At 43.5% G+C, this 19,769-nt stretch overlaps 1 protein-coding gene across 4 annotated transcripts; it reads left to right on the forward strand.

Annotated features, from left to right (window-relative positions):
• The first annotated feature begins 8,788 nt into the window (after nt 1-8,788).
• Nucleotides 8,789-14,490, forward strand: SYS1 (SYS1 golgi trafficking protein). Of its 4 annotated transcripts, none has more exons than XM_074969664.1 (4): nt 8,789-8,938; nt 9,754-9,997; nt 10,862-10,929; nt 12,780-14,490. In XM_074969664.1, exons 2-4 carry the CDS (start codon nt 9,836-9,838, stop codon nt 13,018-13,020), a joined length of 471 nt encoding a protein of 156 aa, XP_074825765.1. In that variant the 5' UTR covers nt 8,789-8,938; nt 9,754-9,835; the 3' UTR covers nt 13,021-14,490. The 4 variants fall into 4 exon arrangements, with proteins under 4 accessions (XP_074825765.1, XP_074825762.1, XP_074825764.1 ...); XM_074969661.1 differs by having other exon boundaries at nt 8,793-9,018; XM_074969663.1 differs by having other exon boundaries at nt 8,793-8,984.
• Nucleotides 14,491-19,769: the final 5,279 nt, after the last annotated feature.

The following is a 19,769-nucleotide window of genomic DNA, read 5'->3' on the forward strand; positions in this document are numbered from 1 at the left end:
TCTCCTCACAGCCCCGCCCCCTTCTGCTCCCATACAATCCCCTTCCCAGTCCCTGGGGCGTGACGCCACCCTGTCCCCCCCCACCTAACAGCCCCCTCCCCCATCTCCTGGGGCCGGACGCCACCCTGTCATCCCCCCCTCCACCTAACAGCCCCCTTCCCAACCTCCTGGGGCCCAGCACCATCCTGTCCCCCTCCTAACAACTCCCTCCCCAAGCTCCTGGGGCCTGACACCACTCTGTTCTCCCCCCTCCACCTAACTGTGCCCTCCCCAGCTTTCTGGGGTGTGACATCACCCTGTTCCCCCTTCCCAGCTCCTTCCCTGGTCCCCTGTATTCCAGCCCCTCACCACTCCCTACATTTTACCACCATTTTACAGCCCCCTTACATCTCCTTCCCAAATGCCCCCATGTGCAACTCTAACACTTCACCTTCACCCTTGAAGGCCCTGCCACCCCTTACACCCTGCTTCCTGAACTCCCCTCACATTCCCACCATCCCCCTTACACCCCCAACCCAGTCCTATACCACCTTCCCATACACCCCCACCCTCTTACACCAATAAGAACTTTATGAACACATAGGAAGAGAGGGAAATGGTAAGTCAAATTTTGGGCCATGTTACCTTGACTCTCTTAAAAATCAAGGTATGAGAGAAACCAGCATATGAAAATACCATTCTAAATATGATTTTTATATATATATATATAATAGATTATTGCAAAAGGGGCCAATGGGAATTACTGTTAACAAAAGTGCACCATGAAATTAACAAAGACTGGTCACTTAAGTTTTCTGGAAAAAAATAAATTTTAAAATAAAATAAAGAAGGTTGTATTTTAAGGGTACCAAAAATATTCTACTGGACACTCTACTGAAACAAGCAGGACACATGTTTTATGACAGGAACGAGGCCCTGATCCTGTAATCTGATTCATGCACTTGGACCCCTATGCCTGTGAGGAGCCCTGTTGATTTCAATAAGACACCACTCCAGTATAAGGGTCTGCCACAAGGATGTAATTACAGGATTCAGGCCAACATCTAAATCCAGAACAACATTACAATCAACACAGACCATGATGACAATGTTCTCTCCAACATTTAAGACTAAGCTGTGAAGGCTGGTGATGTTTCCAGGGCAAGTTTTCATAATCAGGCAATCTTTATGCAAAATAACTTCCAGGAAAATCTATTTTGCCCCTGAATACTGACTGCAACTACAACCAGCTTTTTAACACTGTGCTTAGATACTATGGTGCCTAGATACAATATCTTTGATAAACATGGAAATAATCTGTTACTCATGTATGATAGGAGCAAACAGATATTTTAATTTTTTTTCTGGAAGCTTCACAGTAAGGCATTTAAAATCCATATCTGTTTTTGATTAATGCAATAGAATTTTAAGGAATATTTCCAGCCTTCATGTCAGATATTTAAAAACAACAAAAGTGTTTCAATGTTGTTAATATCTGGGACAGGCAGCAATCCCGATCCTTCTATGAATCTCATGCAAGTGTATGGCTCTGCTTGCATGGAGCTCATTGCAGGATTGGGGTTTTAGGTAGCTTTTGTTTTTAATATTTTAAGCTGCAACAAATATTACCATAAATAAATGGAATCCATAAAAGAACATTAATAGGTAATGTAGGTCCAAAAGGTAGGTTTTGTAACTTTTACATGAATACAAATGCTTGTTACATTTGATGAAAAAATGAAAATAGTTTTCTGTTTACATTTAAAACTGCCACTGCTGTTTTTGGAAACGGGGACATTACATCACTGTGTTCCTGAATGAGACCCTGAAAGCAAAACTGCTTGGTCTGTTTTCTGTATCTAAGCAGAGGCAAGTGCACAGACCAAATAGCCATCACAGATGGTAAAAAGAAAGACTTTTAAATATTTCAATTTTAATCAACTCAAGGTATTCATAACACAAGTAAGGGAATTTGTTTATGCTTTTTAACCTGACAAGGTCCCTTTACACAAGAACCTCAGCTCTTTGTAACCAAACTGATAAAATCTTTGGCTCAGGCTCAGTCATAAATATAGTGGGAAATGAGACTTGCCTGTAATGTGTTTTCCAACATTTAGAGTAAATTTGCATAAATCCAGTAATGACAGACTTCCTGAGCACATTTTGTAGATTATCTTTCCTCTTTTTGAAATGTAAGTTTTCTCTCTACTGTCACAAAAAGAAACTGCATGGTAGGAAATACAACCCTAAAAATTTAACACTATGCTGTGAATTCATTTTGCCCTTCAAATGTCCATATTTTACTCTCACTAGAACAATGCAAGAGAAATCTTATGTACATGACACTCACTGAGAGTGACAGGATAAAATGGGCACAGAGAGAATTAGTAACTGAAATTTTCTCTGCTGAAATCCACTACCATCAGGTAGCATAAAAAGTCACACCTCAATGTTGTGATTTGATCAGACTTTTGAATTATGACATTTTTAGGTATACATCAGCCCTTGTAAAATATAAGATTACAGCTTTCAAGGAAACTGCACAAAAGTCAGCTTGGCTCAGCCTCTGCTGTTCCAGTCCCATTACTTAATAATAATGCCCTGTTTATTAAATCTTAAAATCAAACCATAACTGGGTAAAAAAAAAAATCTTGAAAAGTTAATTAACTTGTAATTGTGAATCTGTGACAAAAACCATCCAGGAAGAGGAACTATGATTCCGGATAGATTTTAGTTCTAAAACCACATTTTTCTTTTGTCATATATAAAGCACAGACTTTGCTATCTTCGGGAGGCCACGCATAAAGCCAACAAAGACTAACTTCTAGTCAAATCCATCATAGTTCCTACTGGACTGGCCAGGGAAAGACAACTTCCAGCCAAGACTTGCTTAGCACAATTTCTAGGGTCCGAATTTTAAAAGAGCACAGGCCTGGATTTTGAAGTAGTCAGAACCCATTACTGAGTATTTTCAAAAAACCTCACACCTAACATGCATCCAGCATGCTGAGCTCTTTTGAAAATCTGACCACTTGCTTTGGTGCCTAAATGGGAGCTGAGCTCTTCTTAAAATCTGGCCTCAGTTGTGGATACTGAGCTTTTTGAAAATCTACCCTTTACTTTCTCCCTGCCAAGATCACCTTAGTGGTCTATTACTTCCTGCTTGTCCAGGGGGTGGTGAATCCCAGCAGTGACCAGTTCAGCAAGTGAGGCTTCCAGCACCTGGTAAAACATGCCTAGTATATGTGTAGGCTAATAGGTCAGAGTATTAGTGTTTGTCTACACTGGCAATTTACAGCGCTGCAACTTTCTTGCTCAGTGGTGTGAAAAAACACCCCCCTGATCGCAGCAAGTTTCAGCGCTGTAAAGCGCCAGTGTAAACAGTGCACCGGTGCTGATAGCTATGCCCCTTGTGGAGGTGGGTTTTTTAGAGTGCTGGGAGAGCTCTCTCCAAGCACTGTGCCGCGACCACACAAGCCACGTTAAAGCACTGCCGTGGCAGCACTTTAGTATTGCCAGTGTAGACTAGCCCTTAGATAGTGAGCCATTACTAGGGAAAATTACTAGGGACTGAATTGGCCTGGTCAACACTGGTTCTCCACTTGTAATTCCCTTCTGTTCATGTGTCAGTATATTTATGCCTGCATCTGTAATTTTCACTCCGTACATCTGAAGTGGGGTTCTTTTTACCCATGAAAGCTTATGCCCAACTAAATCTGTTATTCTTTAAGGTGCCACCCGACTCCTCATTGTTTTTGTGGATACAAACTAACATGGCTACCCCTCTGATACTTATTACTAGGGAAACAATATTATCTCATATAGCCATTTCTTATCAAAAGAATCACTAGCTAACTAGGAAATTCTTAGTCCACACCAGTGATAGAGAAATGACTCTGAGAAGTGCAGGTGACCCTGGGTAATCTCCACTGAAACACATTCTCAGGGCATCTAATGTGTCTTGGGCACATTGCAACTTCTTCTCACATCTGCTGCTCTTCATGAGCCAGGGGTAGAACCATAAAACTGGCTGCCGTTTAGGAAAATAAAGGATTTTGATTCAGGCGAAAATAACTGTCTCCCATCAGAAAGTGGCATTGTTTCTATGTGGCCTTATCTCCCAACCCACATTCCCTGAAAGCTGCCTCCTCCTTTAGCTGGGGCTAAGAGAAAGAAAGTATTTAAAATGTATTGTTAATTTCCCCCCAAATTTCTGCTTTTGAAGCTCACATTAGTCCTCTCTGTGGACTTGTCCTCCTCATCCTTCCTTAAAATCCTGGGGGCAAATTAGGTGCACATTCTCCCTTCTGTTCCCGACATTTTCTCCAAATATGTGGAGAGAATGTAACAGTGAGTTATCCTCCTAACACAGAGTGGGAGCAAGTGTCTGGAGTCTGTACTCTTCTGCTTCCAAGGTGACTGCTGCTTGGTTGGCTCCTTCAACCACTGTCCAGTAGCCATGCAAGTCTCGTGATTTATCAGGGATTCAAATTCTGTAACTCTCAGAAATCTCAGACAGTATCACATGGTTTTATGTCACAAGTTGAGTCAGAGAGCTGGTTGCTAAGAGTTCTAGCTGGGTTTTCTATAGTGAATTGATGGGAGATTATTATTATACAAGCATTTCTAAAGTCACCACTATCATAGTATTTGAGTGCTTCATTTTGTACTTAAAAACTGCATAATTAAAGGGAAAGTCAGTCTGTAAAGACTGAAAACGAAACTAGGAAGTGGAAGTTAGTGTCTAGCCTTTGGCTTTCAGTTCCCACTGTACCGTAGAGCCAGAAACTGAAAACTAATGTGTACAAAGTACTAAATGAGACAGTGCTGTGGCTTTCAATTCTCTGTGATATGCAGGCAGCAGAGAAACTATGTGACCCTCCATGTCAGAATCTGGGACTTTCCCACAGTCATTTTGTAAGGTCTAGAAATTACATCAGAATCAAGCTATATCAAGGGCACTGAGCCAGGTTTTTGAAAATGGTGCAGTCATAAAGAGCTTCCTCTTCCTTGCACAAGCCCGACTGAGGGAGGAGGGAAGCAGCTGGCTTCTGAGGGCGGAAACTTGTCAAGAGCTGAGCTTGCATCATTGCAGTGACGTTACCCAGAATGGTAAAGGAAAGGCAAGCATCAAGACTATACAAGGAACTTCCCAGCTGGGTCAATGGGAAAAACCAAGCGTCACGGGAGAATCTACCAGAGAGAATGAAACTTAATTTCTTATTACCAGGAACATTCCCCCCGCTCTCAAAGACCTTCTCACACCACAGAGACCTGGCCTTCTTCATCCTTCTCCATCTCACTTGGACCTAGAATTCCTCTGTTACCTCCTACATGCCGCAAAGACCTGCGATTCTTCCCCTCCCCTGTCCCACAGAGAACCTGAGGTGTCTCCACCATCTCACTGATGGGCATTAGCTAATGAACTAACTACTCATGGTCCACAGGAAATGAACAAATAGTGACGGGTAGGATAATTGAACTATTGAATTATTTTTATGTACAGCATCCAGGTTTCCTTTTGGCCTGACAGCTCAATACATTATTTAAATAAATATCACACTATTCAGGAAGAGGACAAATAAAAACCCTGGAAAAACTAGGTCACTCACCTGACCAGAGAAAAACAAACTTAACTGGGGAATTTCCCATCGGGAGTAAATCACCTTCCCTAGGAAAATCCAGTATTCCATACTGCCTTGAATGCTTGGTACACCCTCTCTCATGAGGCTCCTTGTATTTAAGTCCTTGCTGAACACCCATTTCTGCTGCGAGGCCTATGGGGAATCTAATGGACATATACTATCTACTCCTAGGTGCAGTCAAGCACAAACTGGACCTACATATATGTTGTACCCCTTTCTTCTAATCTCTGTCTGTTCTTTTGTCATACTTTAGAGTGGCAGGTACTTGAGCAGGAATTGTGACTTATTTCTGTTTAGAAAGTTCCTATTGGAATTCCCCGCTGGTAGTGCCCACTTCTTGGGCACTACCAGCAATAAATAATGAAAAGCCAGGAAGCTTCAAGTAACTGCTATATATCTCCATTTAACATTTCACAGTAAACCCGGTATAAATTCTTAAAGGCCATATTTACCCAAACACTGAGGATGGCGAGGGTAGTGGGAGGAAGCTGCCAGGTCCCCTCAATCATCATATGCAGGGCAGTGACTACCCAGGTCTGATAACAGCTTCCAAATGAACTTTTGGAATGTGGAAGATGATCAAAACAAGCCTTAAGAATCAAACCCCAGAATGGAGAGGGTGAGACTAGGATCTTAACTATAATGGGGACAATAGTCTAAACCAAAATATAGCATTTACCTTCCCACATAGATTGGCTCAGCAGAATTACCTGGCGGATGGGATGCCATCAGTAGAGAGCATGATGGAATACTGTGTCATCCAAGACAGCTCTGAGTATTGTAGATCACAAATTCAGCACAAAATCAAGATTTGACATTAAAATGTGTGCAGTACCCCTCCTCAGTTTGGTTATTTTGGGCCATTCAGATCAGCATGGAATTCTACATCTATAGTCCCTCAAGATATCTAAATCATTAGATGATATAGATATATATGTACACACACACAGTATGTGTCAGTCACCTTTAAGGAAAACTTGCTTTATTGAAACCAAACCACCAAATACATAACAAAAAATAACTGCCACCTAGTGACTACCTGGCAGTAGTGCACCAAGACAAATAGCTCCATAGCTCTCTGGTCAGAAATTCAGCCCCAAGTATAAGCAAACATTTCTGGAAAACTGAATTGTTTAAAATATCCAAAGTGAGGAAAATTCCCACATTTCCTTGGGAAACTGTTCCACAGTCTGATACATCTCATTGACAGAAGATTTCCCTGAAATTCAGCCTCAATTTTCCCTTTCTTAATTCCATGTTATTAATCTTAGTTATAACCCAGTGTAACACATGGAACAGTTTACCTCCCTCATTGTTTTTCCCTTCAGATCTTGCAGACAATTATTTTGTCACCATGTCCCATCTGTCTCCTGTTAGCCCTCCAGCTCCCTGATCGTTTTTGTAACGGTTCTTCAAACAACCTCCAGTTTGTCTATATCTCTGGTAACAAGGTGACCAGAACTGAATCAATAGTCCAGGTCTGGTCTCCCATCAGTAAGGAGAGGGGCTGCCTTGTCCACTTTGCCTTGTGACAGAATGCCTCTGTGAATGCATACAGAAATTGTACTTGCCTTTTAAACTTGTATTTATATCTAACTTGCTGTCCATTATCACCCTGGTACAGTACCACCTTTTGATTAAAAAAAACTAGAACAATACAAAATTAATATGGCACACATTACATGGATTAAAAGCTGGCTAAATGATAGGTCTCAAAATGTAATTGTAAATGGGGAAATCATCAAGTAGCTGTGTTTCTAGTGTGGTCCCACAGGGATCAGTTTGTGCCTGTATGCAATTTAACATTTTTATCACTGACCTAGAAGAAAACATAAAATCATCTCTGAAAAAGTTGGCAGATGACACAAAAATTGGGGGAGTGGCAAATAATGAAGAGGACAGGTTCCTGATACAGAACAATCTGGATCACGTGGCACAAACAAACAATATGTGTCTTAATATGGATGAATATAAATGTATACATCTAGGAACAAAGATGTATCTGGGAAGCAGCAATTTTGAAAAAAGATTTGGGGGTTGTGATGGATAATCAACTGAACATGAGCTCCCAGTAGTCGAAAGGATTAATGTGATCCTTGAATGCATAAATAGGGGAATCTCAAGTAGGCATAGAGAGGTTATTTTACCTCTGCATTTGGCACTGGTACAACCACTGCTGGAATACTGGGTCCAGTTCTGGTGTCCACAATTTAAGAATGCTGTTGATAAACTGGAGAGGGTTCAGAAAAAAGCCTTGAGAATGATTAAAGGATTAGAAAATGTGCCAACAGTGATAGATTCAAGGAGCTCAATCTAGTTAGTTTAACAGAGATGGTCAAGGGGTGACTTGATCACAGCCTGTAAGTACCTACATGGGGAACAAATATTTAATAATGGGTTCTTCAGTCTGGCAGAAAAAGGTATAACAAGATGTAATAGCTAGAAGTTGAAGCTAGACAAAATAAGACAGTGAGAGTAATTAACCAATGGGACAACTTACTGAGCATGGTGGTGGATTCTCCATTGCTGACAATTTTTAAATCAAGATTGGAAGTTTTTTCTAAAAGGTATTGCTCTAGGAATTATTTTGGGGAAGTTCTATGGTCTGTGTTATACAGGAGGTCAAAGATGATCACAGTGGGCCCTTCTGGCCTTGGACTCTACGAAGCCGTTGGTCTACCAAGGCTGCTAACTTGTAGGTCATCATTTGTTTGACCCTAATCATGTTACCAGCGAGGTCTTTTCCCCTTGATTCTACCCCTCAGTTCAACCTTCTGATCCTGGGGAGCCTTGTCTGGGTCAACAGCCAGGACATCACTAAGATACCCCATGTCCCTCGTGTTGGCAGCACCTGGGCTAGGCAGGTGAGGTCAGAAGGCCGCCATCCTCCTCCTGCAGAGTGTCAAGGTGAGCCCAGGCCTGATCGGCAGCCGGGGTCAGAGGTCACACCACCGTGCCCAGCGGAGCCACACCAGAGCCAAAGTTCACAAGGTCACGCCTCATTTTGTACACAGCCCTGACGAGGTCAGAGGTCACCGGTTTCCCGACCCCTTGAGAGGGCGCCGAACACTGTACGCTGCTGCCCATGCGCCGGGGCTGCCTGGTCGGAGAGGCCCGTCTAAGCCCGAGCGCCGTCTCCGTGGTATTTCCGGAAATCCGGTCCCGGTGATGCTGCTCTAGGCGTCGGGCGCCTTTTCTATGGTAACTGGCCGAGATGTTGGTGCCGCTCTAGGCGAGCGTTGCGGCCTCCGTGGTCCGTGCTGTTAAGCCGAGCCCGGCCTGGCTGTGAGGTGGCCTGTGCTGTCTCGTCCCGAGTGAGCCAGAGCGTCGCGCGGGGCTGAGCCGGGGGACTTTTTCCGGGTGCGGTTGGGTCGGGAATCGGAGGCTGCGGCTCGTGAGTGCGATGGGAGACTGGAGGGGGGGAGGGTTCGTGAGCTGAGAGAGATGCTGGCGGGGGAGGGTTCGTGAGCTGAGGGAGATGGGGGGGCGGGAGGAGTTGATGAGGAAGATGCTTGGAGGGGGGGAGGGTTCGTGAGCTGAGAGAGATGCTGGCGGGGGAGGGTTCGTGAGCTGAGGGAGATCGGGGGGGGCGGGAGGAGTTGATGAGGAAGATGCTTGGGGGGGTTGGAAGAGGAAATGCTAAGGCGGGTTGGGGGGGAGGGCTCATGAGCTGAGGAAGATGCAGGGAGGAGGGGAGGAGAGAGTTGTGGGGGTTGGAGGAAGGGCAGGAGATGTTCGGGGCGGGTGGGGGGGGAAGGGTTGGTGAGCTGAGGGAGATGCTCCGGGCTGGTTGGCGGGGGAGGGTTCATGAGCTGAGGAAGATGCAGGGGGGAGGGGAGGAGATGGTTGTGGGGGTTCGAGGAGAGGTTCGTGAGCTGAGGGAGATCCGGGGGGGGGTGGGAGGAGTTGATGAGGAAGATGCTTGGGGGGGTTGGAGGAGGGGAGGAGATGTTCTGGGCTGGTTGGAGGGGGAGGGCTCATGAGCTGAGGGAGATGCTGGGGAAGGGGGGCTGACTCCGTGTCATAGCGGAGACCCCTTGGGGCTGGGCTCAGATGGGTGCCTGTGTGGCTGGGCCGAGGGGGTGAGCTAGACGCTGCTGTTGGCATTACCCCTGCCCTTCTCTTCTAGGTGCTGAGGAAATCAGCCAGTGTCTCCTTTTGCGGCAGATGTGCATCAGCTTTCCCCTGGTTGTGTGCGAGTTGCCGTGGGAATGGCAGGACAGTTCCGTAGCTATGTCTGGGACCCTGTCCTCATTCTGACGCAGATTGTCCTCATGCAGGCAGTCTATTACAGCTCCTTGGGGTTCTGGCTAGCTCTGGTCGACAGCCTGGTGCAGAATAGCCCTTCTCTTGACCAGATTTTCAATTATGAGGTAAGAGTTTTTCCTTAGCTCGAGCATGGAGAAGGTCTCACAAATTCAGAGACTAAAACACTGCAGTCTTACTTGGAAATGCGGAGTCCTCAGACCACTTTGGATCTTGAGTCTTCTGCACCACTGAGCACAGAATTAGGGTGATTCCACAGTGGAAATCTGGGTTCAGTCTAACAAAAAATTCATGCATGAAAATATTTAGCTGCTGATTGTGGCTTCAGACCTAATCTTGTGGCAGTACCGTTGCTAGAAAGAGGACCACAGCAATCCATACAGCGTTTCTATTTGCTGTGCGCACGCTGACAATGCTTCCACAACTCAAACCTCACGTGCTCTGAGTGCTCCAGAAGAGTCAGTATCTCAGAGAGCAACTGAGATTCTACATTTAGTTATCACATGCAACAACCATGGGAATTCTCATAAGAGAGATCCCTGCTCTGAGACCTAAAGAGAGCTTTGTTGCAGAGATGGGATCTAGTCTTATCATTGTTGTTCTCCAGACCCTCCTTAGACCTACAGGGCCAAACTCAGCCCTGGAGTAAGTTTACTGAAGTCAGTGCAGTTCCATCCAGGGTGAATTTCTCCCTTGTGTGTTTTGACATACAAGCTCTAAAATTCCCAGATGCCCAGGTAGAGTTAACCTTATAAATACATATCCACAACTTAGGAAAATAAAATGTTTTTGTTGTTGCTATCTTTGGCTTTTTTGTTGTTTTTTAAAATCTAGAAATATTAGTTTGTCAGCTTTGTAGGTAGCAAATAAAATGGAACTGGGCCACTGGGAAGAGCCTGAGTTGAGTAGGGTCCTAGCTAAAGCAATTTTGAATTTATTTCGGTGTCTGTCTTATTTATAACCCTATATAGATCTTGGGATTCTCTACCCCACCTGGAAGACTTTCCATGGTTGCTTTCATCCTCAATGCACTCACCTGGTAAGTCAGCTCTCCAGTGATCAGTTGTGAGATTTTGAGCTTCTGTTTATCCATACTGGGACTGGACATCTTCTATCTGGGATTAGCCATCATTGTCTTGAAATTAGAATTTAAAGCTGTGATGTTAGCATGTGCTAGCGAACACCTTGTAAAAGGCTACTGACTGTATACAAGACATACTGCCTTTAACACAGCAGGGAATCTAGGCTTTAACTCAACAAGTTTAGCACATGTTAAAGTCTACCCTGCTGCCTTGTCTATGCTAGACTTTTCAAATGTATTAGTACACAGTAGCTAACATGCTAACAACACAGCTTGTTACCCTGCTCTTGATGAGGCTCATACTGTGCTGATGGTAGGAATGTGGACTGGGTTCAGAACTAGCTGAAGCCTCTTACTCCGCCTGAAACGTGATATCTGAGTCTGGTGAACCTTGCAAACTCTGTGGGCAATTGTGTTTCTTGCAGTGTGAAGGGAAATGATGTAAGTGCCTCTGTTGCATATCCACAGTGTGAGCCTGGTGCTTTGTAAGTTAAATTTGTCCCAGTGAGAGAGTCTGTTTTTATTATTTTTTTGTTCATAGCACTTGCAGTGTGCTAGGTATCCTACACTTACAAAGCATACAGAGCCACAAGTTCCCTGCTTGAAGAGCTTTCAGGCTAATGGTAGACATGATGCAACAAGTGAAAGCTACAAACAATAGGTTGTGAAATAGGAGGATGGGCTATAAATGAAAACTGTAAAAACCAGATCACACATCTATGCGCATATTGTATCCCCAATTTCCTCCATTCCAATTTACTAAAATGCTCTTCTAGGGGAAAGTGCCCCCTTAGGACAGTCATCTTCTCCTGAGCCTTCCTTGCCATCCAGTCACTCTCTATTCTTTCTTCATACGTCAGTCCCAGGCACATCATCCTGTGAAGAGTTTTACATCTCTCTGGAACAATTGCCCTCTTTCCTTAGCACAAGTTTCCTATCACTCTGCATTGGTCCTGCTCTCAAAAGCTGTTCCTATTCCCTGCCCCTTTGCCAAGCTGTCCAAGCAGACAGCTGGTATTGTGTCTGATTATGTCTTGTGTGTTAGAACTAGCCCACAGTAGCAAGGATCTTGCCCCATAAGGTGCCAGCCAGGAGGTCATTTGGGCCTGGTGATTTGAGTGTCTCCTTGATCGTTCTTTTGTTTTAGGTAGAGGTATGTGCATTAAGGTCACTTGAACTATGTTGTTGCAGAACAAATGTATCTTGTTCTTGTTGGCTGAGATCTGAGAATTCCTTCCATTTATCCATAATGACTCCTGAATGGGACAGTTGGCAATTAGGAGGTCTAAGCACAGGACTGGGAATGAGGAACCCCTGAGTTCTAATCCTGACTCTGATGCTGATTCTTCTGAACCCTCAACAAGTCATTTAACCTCACTGCCTCAGTTTCCCCATCTTTTAGCTGGGGATAAAATCTGCACCTGAGGTATTTTGTGAAAATTAATTAATATTTGTAAATTGTTTATTTATAAGGTGCTAAAAAGGTGCAAAGTATTTAGTCTCAGCCCCAGTGGCCAAAGAGTGTAGATACAATGCAGAGAGCCAGCCAGGAATTTTTAAACTAAAAGCTCATTCCTCTGCCATCACATAATTAAAATGCTACAAGCTGCTTAAGTTTTACTGCAGTAACATTGAGCAAGGTCAGAATAGTCCTGACTTCAGAACAATTAAGATTTATTTTTAATGGATAAATAACCAGTACAGATAATTCCTGGTGGCTGCTGCTAGATTCCTCGCTCTGTGGCCACTCCAGTTTAAGCAGTTTGCATATAGTTACAGTTACATCTGTCTCTCCTTTCTTTTTGCAGTGCTTTGGGCTTGTTGTACTTTATCCGGCGAGGAAAGCAGTGTTTGGATTTCACAGTCACAGTTCATTTTTTCCATTTGCTGGGTTGCTGGATTTATAATGCACATTTTCCCACAGCTCTAACATGGTGGCTAGTGCATGTTGTGTGCACCGCACTCATGGCTGTGATTGGGGAGTATCTCTGTATGAGAACAGAACTCAAAGAAATCCCATTGAATTCAGTCCCCAAGTCCAGCGTATAAACTTGTTCTGGGGATGTGTTGCATCAGGCCATCGTTTCCAGCACCTCGGCAGTGACACAAATCAATGTCAGAAAACTTCATTAAATAAGCACAGCAGGTCTGTTTGGACTTTTTTAGATCTTGGTGGCTGCATGAGTGTGACGATCTCTGCTGTTGCCAGAAGATAGTGAACAAAGCGGAAGTTTTATTTTAATAACACAAGACATTTAACATGACTATTCTATGTGAGCCCTTTCACTATTCATTCGAGTGATACGGCCCAGGAAAAAGTCAGGCAACAAAACCTAGAGCATGAGAAGCAACTGGAATTTAACCCATGTGCAAGGTCTTTGGAGTGCATGTTGGAGCTGGGATGATCACACCTTCTGGGAGAAACGCACAGGGATTGACTAGGAGCTGCTTCTTACATCTTCTAATGCATTTTTCCTTTGGTTGGTTTTTGTTTTAAAATCAAGGAGCTAAACTGATGTAGTATTAAAAATAATTGTTTGTCTCAGTCACCAGTTGTGAACCTATAAGGCCTGTACGCTCATATGGGCTTGGTTATTGTTCCTGTGTTTAGTTCCTAGAGTAGATGTAAGGCAACATATGTTGCTGGATTGAAGACACTTTTTTAACAAAATAGGAAAAATGGTATTAAGTTGCCTTCAGTGTGTTACAAGCCTTCTGGTGAGCTGAGCACTTTGAGCTACACAATGAATGTCCACATCACAGCAATGGAGTAAGGTCTGGCCAGAAAGGAACACCAATGGTCACTTTCTAGGGTTTGTAAAACTTCCCACAATGAATGTTAAACACCACAATCCAGGAGCCAGTGAACATGAATCAGTTTATTCTCATCTTGCATGGAGGGTTGGCCATAACATTCACCAAATGTTGAATCTTACGTTGAGTTGGTTGAGGGGAGCTTTCTGCTGTGTGTTACAAGCACCATTTCATCATTCCCACTCTGTAGTATCCTGCGTCTTCCTACCAATCATCAGGTTCCAGTACTTACTCCTGCCTGAAGGCTGCCACCAAAGACTGGTTTCCAAAATTGGTAGGTGGACTTGCTGCAGGACGCCATACTTGGGACTGTTATTTGTCTCTTATTTTATTAACGAGATGGTGCCTTTGACTGATAGGCAATTTAAATAGAACCTCCCTTCTCATAAGGCACCGACCCCAGTATTCCCAATGAAAGGAGTAGGCCAAACGGTTTCCTAGAGTCCTGCATTCCAAGTGGTCAGACTTACCTCTAGTTGTGTAGTTTCCTCTAAGGGATGTTAAGTCTGTGCTGTCTGTGTGTCATTCTAATTTAGTGACAAACTATGATTTTAACGTTGAAATTCCTTTTTTCCTGTGTGGCTTGCTGCTGCTAATCTCTTTCCTTTGTACATTAATATTGGTGAACATTATTAGTTTGAATAAATTATATTTGCTAAATTAATGTGCAGTGTGTAAAGAATTGGAATTGCTGGGATGATTTGACGCAGAAGTTGATAAACTCTCTCTAAAATGGGTCTCTTGATTTTGTTGTTTTGTTAATTTCAAAGCCAAATTTCAACTGTTCATCTCATATATTCGTATATAGTGTTTTCATCCAGGATAAAATGTGTTTGAAACTCTCCTGAGGTATTACGGAGCGGAGAGAATCTCTCTGTACTATCAGTGAACAGAATGCTGCTGTTTTCATGAGCAGAGCATCATGGCATTCTGTGGGCTGCTGTCTCTTGATTTTCATCTGTCCTGTGTGAGTAGGGACAATGTGAGACTTGAGCCTATCCTATTGGACCTTGATTGAGTGCTGTCTGGAGAACACAAACTGTTTCTGTTTAAGCACAATTCTGCTACTTTGTATTTTTCTCCTTACTACTTTGGGGGCATAGGGAGGGGAAGCATTTGTACGATGACAGGGTCCTAGTTTCCTCAGAGTTCAACTGCTCCCTGCTGCTCCAGTAAAGTCAGAATCTTCTATTTGCATTACAAGCCTTTCTAAATAACTCCATTCTGATTTAGGAAACCAAGAATCTGTTTCCATTAAATGATCCTAGGAAAGAAAGGAGGAAGGGAATATGCAAAACAATTGTGGTACAGCAGTCTTTCCCGAGGAAATAGTTTAGGCAGTTTTTTCCTAAATAGAGCAAAGAGCTCTTTAGAAGGCCTTTTCCTGCTGTTTACAGTGCAACACTGCGGTAGCCAACCAGCCTTAATCCCCCTTATCCTGTTTTACCTAGGCCAAAATTCTACTCCTTCCGGGTCTGTTTAGGGATGTGTCTGTTCCTTTAGGCATGTTCAATCCTGGGTGTGAATTACGATTTCTTCCAGGAGGTGGCACTGTTTCCTCTCCTAGAAAGGAAGGTAAGTGCCCAGATGCAGATTGGAACAGACAATGCTGTAGCCTTGGGTTGTCAAACTTTTTAGTGTAGATAACATATGAAGAGAGACTATCTTCCAGCCACCTCCCTTCTCATTCACAGTAGGATGAATTTCCCCTCTGAATATGATGACATCATAATACTGTACTTGCTTACAGGGAAATCTAATATCAGTACAATATGTAATAGCTAAAAATATCTCCTATTGCAGTTTAGCAGCTGAAAATAAGAAATGCTAGCACTATGTGACCATATGCTCTGAAGACCACCAGCAACTGCTGAACGGACCACAGTTTGGGAACCTTTGCTGTAGCCTTATTAAACACCATCACTGCAGGCTCAGCTGACCTGGCATATGTTCAGAACAATTCTAATCCCATTCGTAGTGGTTTCAGGGCTGAAGCATGTAACCAGAATGATCTGTTACAATTTTCTCCAGTGTACATTATCCCATACAGTTTGTGAAGAGCCTGCTGCATATATGTGACCCCAACTTCAGTAGTAATCTCATTAAACCATAGTTATTAGTTCAGATCTAGGATGAATAAACTATCTTTCCACTCTTAGAATATTGGTAATTTGGGATAGTCCACATCCAAGTGAGCCTCTAGATGAAAGGCTGTTTGTGATATTCAACCTTAATGTCTCCTTTCTGTCAGTACTAGTATGAGGGAAGGCTGAGTCCCATATGCACAAAGAACTGCAGGGTCTTGTAGGTTTGATTAGTGGGTTGGTAACATGCTGCCAGGAGAGTGACTTCACAATGGCTCTCAATCACATTTTTAAGAGTCGATCTTCTTGAGGAAAATATCGGAGCCTCCTTGACTAGAATAGATATAAGGGAGAAGCAATGGAGGGCTGCAGTAGTCCCACTCATTAAAGAGGAAAGAGCTGCTGGCTACAGATACATATTTGTGAGACCACCTGATCTAAGTGTTACTGTTATGTTTCCCATTCTCGTTCTTATCTGGAAACAGTACCACTTATCTCTTTATGGACTAGACCAGCAATTCTCAAATTGTGGGTTGGGACTCCAGAGTGGTCCGGGGACCCATTTTAATAGGATTACCAGGGCCAGCATTAGACTTGCTGGGGCCCGGGATTAAAGCTGAAGCCCGGGCCCCAGAAGCCAAAACTTGAGGGCTTCAGCTCAGGGCAGTGGGGCTTCGGCTTTGCCTTCCTCTTCCCCCCGCCCCCCGGGAGGGGGGTGTCATGTAATTTTTGTTGTCAAAAGGGGGTTGCAGTGCAAAGAAGTTTGAGAACCGCTGGACTAGACCATGCTGCATTGGTATGAAATGCTGTAAAGTGGGATTTGAAATATGTTTGTTTGACAGGTCTGGATTCTTTGCCTCTGAGCACTTGAATTTATACTATACGTCAGTGCCTTTTATAGGAAAATTCAGTGCCTATCTGTCCTTGGTTGAGGGGAGCAGAGTCTTTTTAAATCAAAAATTGAGTTGGAAACACTGAGACCCTCCACTCCCATGTCCTAAAGCCTAATTTTCACTTACACATAGTTGATGAATTCTCAGCAGTTCTTTGGCTTTGGAACTTTTACAACTCCACACCAGAGCAATGGTAGATGGTCTATTTCTTAATGAACCTTTTCTTTTGTACATTGGAGCTGAGGGGTTTTGCTCCCAGGGAGATTTTCTCCAACACCTGCTCCCTTTCTGGGGGTTGCAGTAGTGTCAGCAAACTGGATATTTTAATCCAGGCTTTGTAAGGTTTGGCAGGAAGGAGGCTTTGCAGAGAGTACTTATTGTTAAGACATCATTCTGTCTTCTAGAACTGTTTAAAAGCTTGAAAGTTTAACACTTGGAAGGATACCGATCTGTTAAAGCAGCTAAGAAGAGGAAGCCTGTTAAAGCATTAGATAATTATCTACTCTAAACCATACTATTGCTTCCTTTAAAGCAGAATTAAATAGGTGTGGCCACAAAGCAGTCTCTGCCTTGGCCGTTGGCAGTGTCCAGCTACTCCAGCTTTCCCCCACAGGAGAATGTGTAGGGAATAGGCAGGGACACTGATAGTGGGGAGAGGAGAGAATGGAATGAAGCCACAGTCTGTACTGCATTTTGTATCAGAGCAGAAAGTAGAACCAAGCTGAATATGGAGTTGAGATTAGTTCATCTAAATCCTACAATGATCCTTGTTAACTGCTTCACCTGCCAGCTACCATTGTGCCCAATGCCAGAGATGTTTGTCTCCCTGAAATCCATATGCCACCATTAAGAGTGTGTTATTAATGTCTTCCTCATCAGCAAAATCTCTGAATGCCCCACTTGGAAGTGGAGTTTAAATACCTGCTTCTCCTCCCCTGAGCTGTTTAAGATTTCTTGGGAGCTGCCACTTCATTAATTTTGTAGAGGACTCCCTCCCTGCTGAAAATGAGAGCAGGGTTGCTTAGCAGTGCTGTGGTGAGCAGGGTGGTAAATAGTAACTCAGGCAGCAGGCAGAGTGCAAGAAGTTACACAGGAAGGAACTTGACTTGTCAAGGGTGGCACTAATGGACCTCTTGTCTGCAGTATCAGCAGAAAGACCAAAAGATGTTCCTTGCTGAAGGAGAAGCTTGCGTACATGCCTGTAATATACTTGGCTAAATCCCAAGGGCCAGCAGTGCCTCGCTTACTGGCCCACTAAAGTCATTGTTCATACTCTAAAACATGTTCCCAGATTTTCAAATGTTGTTTATACCTATTGTTTCTAATTCATACTTGCTGGTTTGAACCAATCTGTGGATGTGCGAGAGACTAACCATAAACACAGGCTTCTCATTTGGGATAACTAACAATTTCTTCCCTACTGTGGTAATGGGAATCAGAACTGTGCAACTCATCCGTACTGTACAATGCGAGCTGCTGCTTCCCTCTATTCAAAATGGAATGAGTGCCCTGCTCAATGGTCATGAGTGTCATAAGAAAAGTGTATACAATTAACGCTACAGAGAAAGTAGAGCAGGAGCTTCTGTTCTCCCTGTCTCGTAATACAAAAACAAGGGGACCTTCAATACCATTAAATGATGCAAAATTAAAAACTGATCAAAGGAAAGACCTTTTTACCCAGCGCATAATTAAACTGTGGAACTCATTGCCACAGGAAGTTGGTGAGACCAAGTAAATCGCAAGATTCAGAAACAGATTGGAGTAATATCAATGACAAGAGCATCCCTAGTTGTTATACTTAAAGCTAACAAACGTTTTGGAAAGGATATAAAACAATATGCTGAGGCCTTGAACCAATCTCCAACTATTAGGGATCAAGCTGAGACCTTCAATGGGCACAGATTATCCCACATCTGCCTACTGCAGATTTCTTGTACCTTCCTCTGAAGCATTTGGTACTGTCAAGGGATAGGTTACCGGACTAGATGGACCTTGGGTTTGATCCATTCTGGAAATTCCTGTTCTCTTTGAAATGCTATAATAGGTGTGGAAGAGCAGGCCTGCATTGATGCACATTATTGCCTTTGACCCCCTTGTTTGCCCAGGTGGGTCCTCTAGGGCCCAGGAGATAGTTCTTAGTGCCCTTCTTTCAACTGCCAAATAATACAGTTGAGTTTTTCAACATATCCTGAAATCACTTGCAAGAGTCTCCTAGTATTGAAAATATATTTAATGGCAGTGTTGAAGCCGTGACATGAACAACTGTCTGGGCTGCGCAAGAAGAGACAGGGAGTGACTGTGCTATAGACCAAGAAAGCAGGACAAATGATTTCCAATTTGACAGGTTTAGGTTATACAATAGACGTTATTTGATATTCTTGAATTACACAGTCAGTCACAGTGCTGCTCACAGTGCCTCCTGGGATACTTTTAAAGCAAAAGAGTTATTAGAAATCTTTACTTTGCCACCAGCCCAACCCTGCCCCTTTTCCCCATTACGTTTTTCCCTCTTGTTTCCTTATGAAAGGGATTTACACATACCGCAAGAGTCACTCAGGTAGCCAGGTGCATCTCACAAGAAACAGACACATCCGAGATTGTTCTGCAAGGGGAGGCTTCACCAACCCCACAGGAGAGGATTCTACTAGCAACATGACAAGGAATCCTTCCTGTCTTTGACGGGCTCAGTACATTCTTCCTACATTTCAAAAACACCACCAACAATTGCTTCCTCCCGCCCATCACCACTGAAAAAACATCAAGAATTTGTCTGGCAGAAACAGGCAGCTGAATAAACAGATTCGCTTCCAGTGACTATAGATAGAAAAGATTGCAAAAGAATCTAGTATTTAGCACTAATCCTGAATTTCTCCACAGTCCTTTGGCCCTCAGGCTACAGCCTCCGGCACCCTGCACCATCATTTGGAGCTGTGGGTGCACTTCTAGTTGAACAATGTCAAGTTATAGCAAGTGCTGAATTTATGATTAATCATGTAAGTTACTTAGA

This window comes from Natator depressus, chromosome 13, assembly GCF_965152275.1.
Source record: "Natator depressus isolate rNatDep1 chromosome 13, rNatDep2.hap1, whole genome shotgun sequence".
Classification (NCBI taxonomy): Eukaryota; Metazoa; Chordata; order Testudines; family Cheloniidae; genus Natator; species Natator depressus.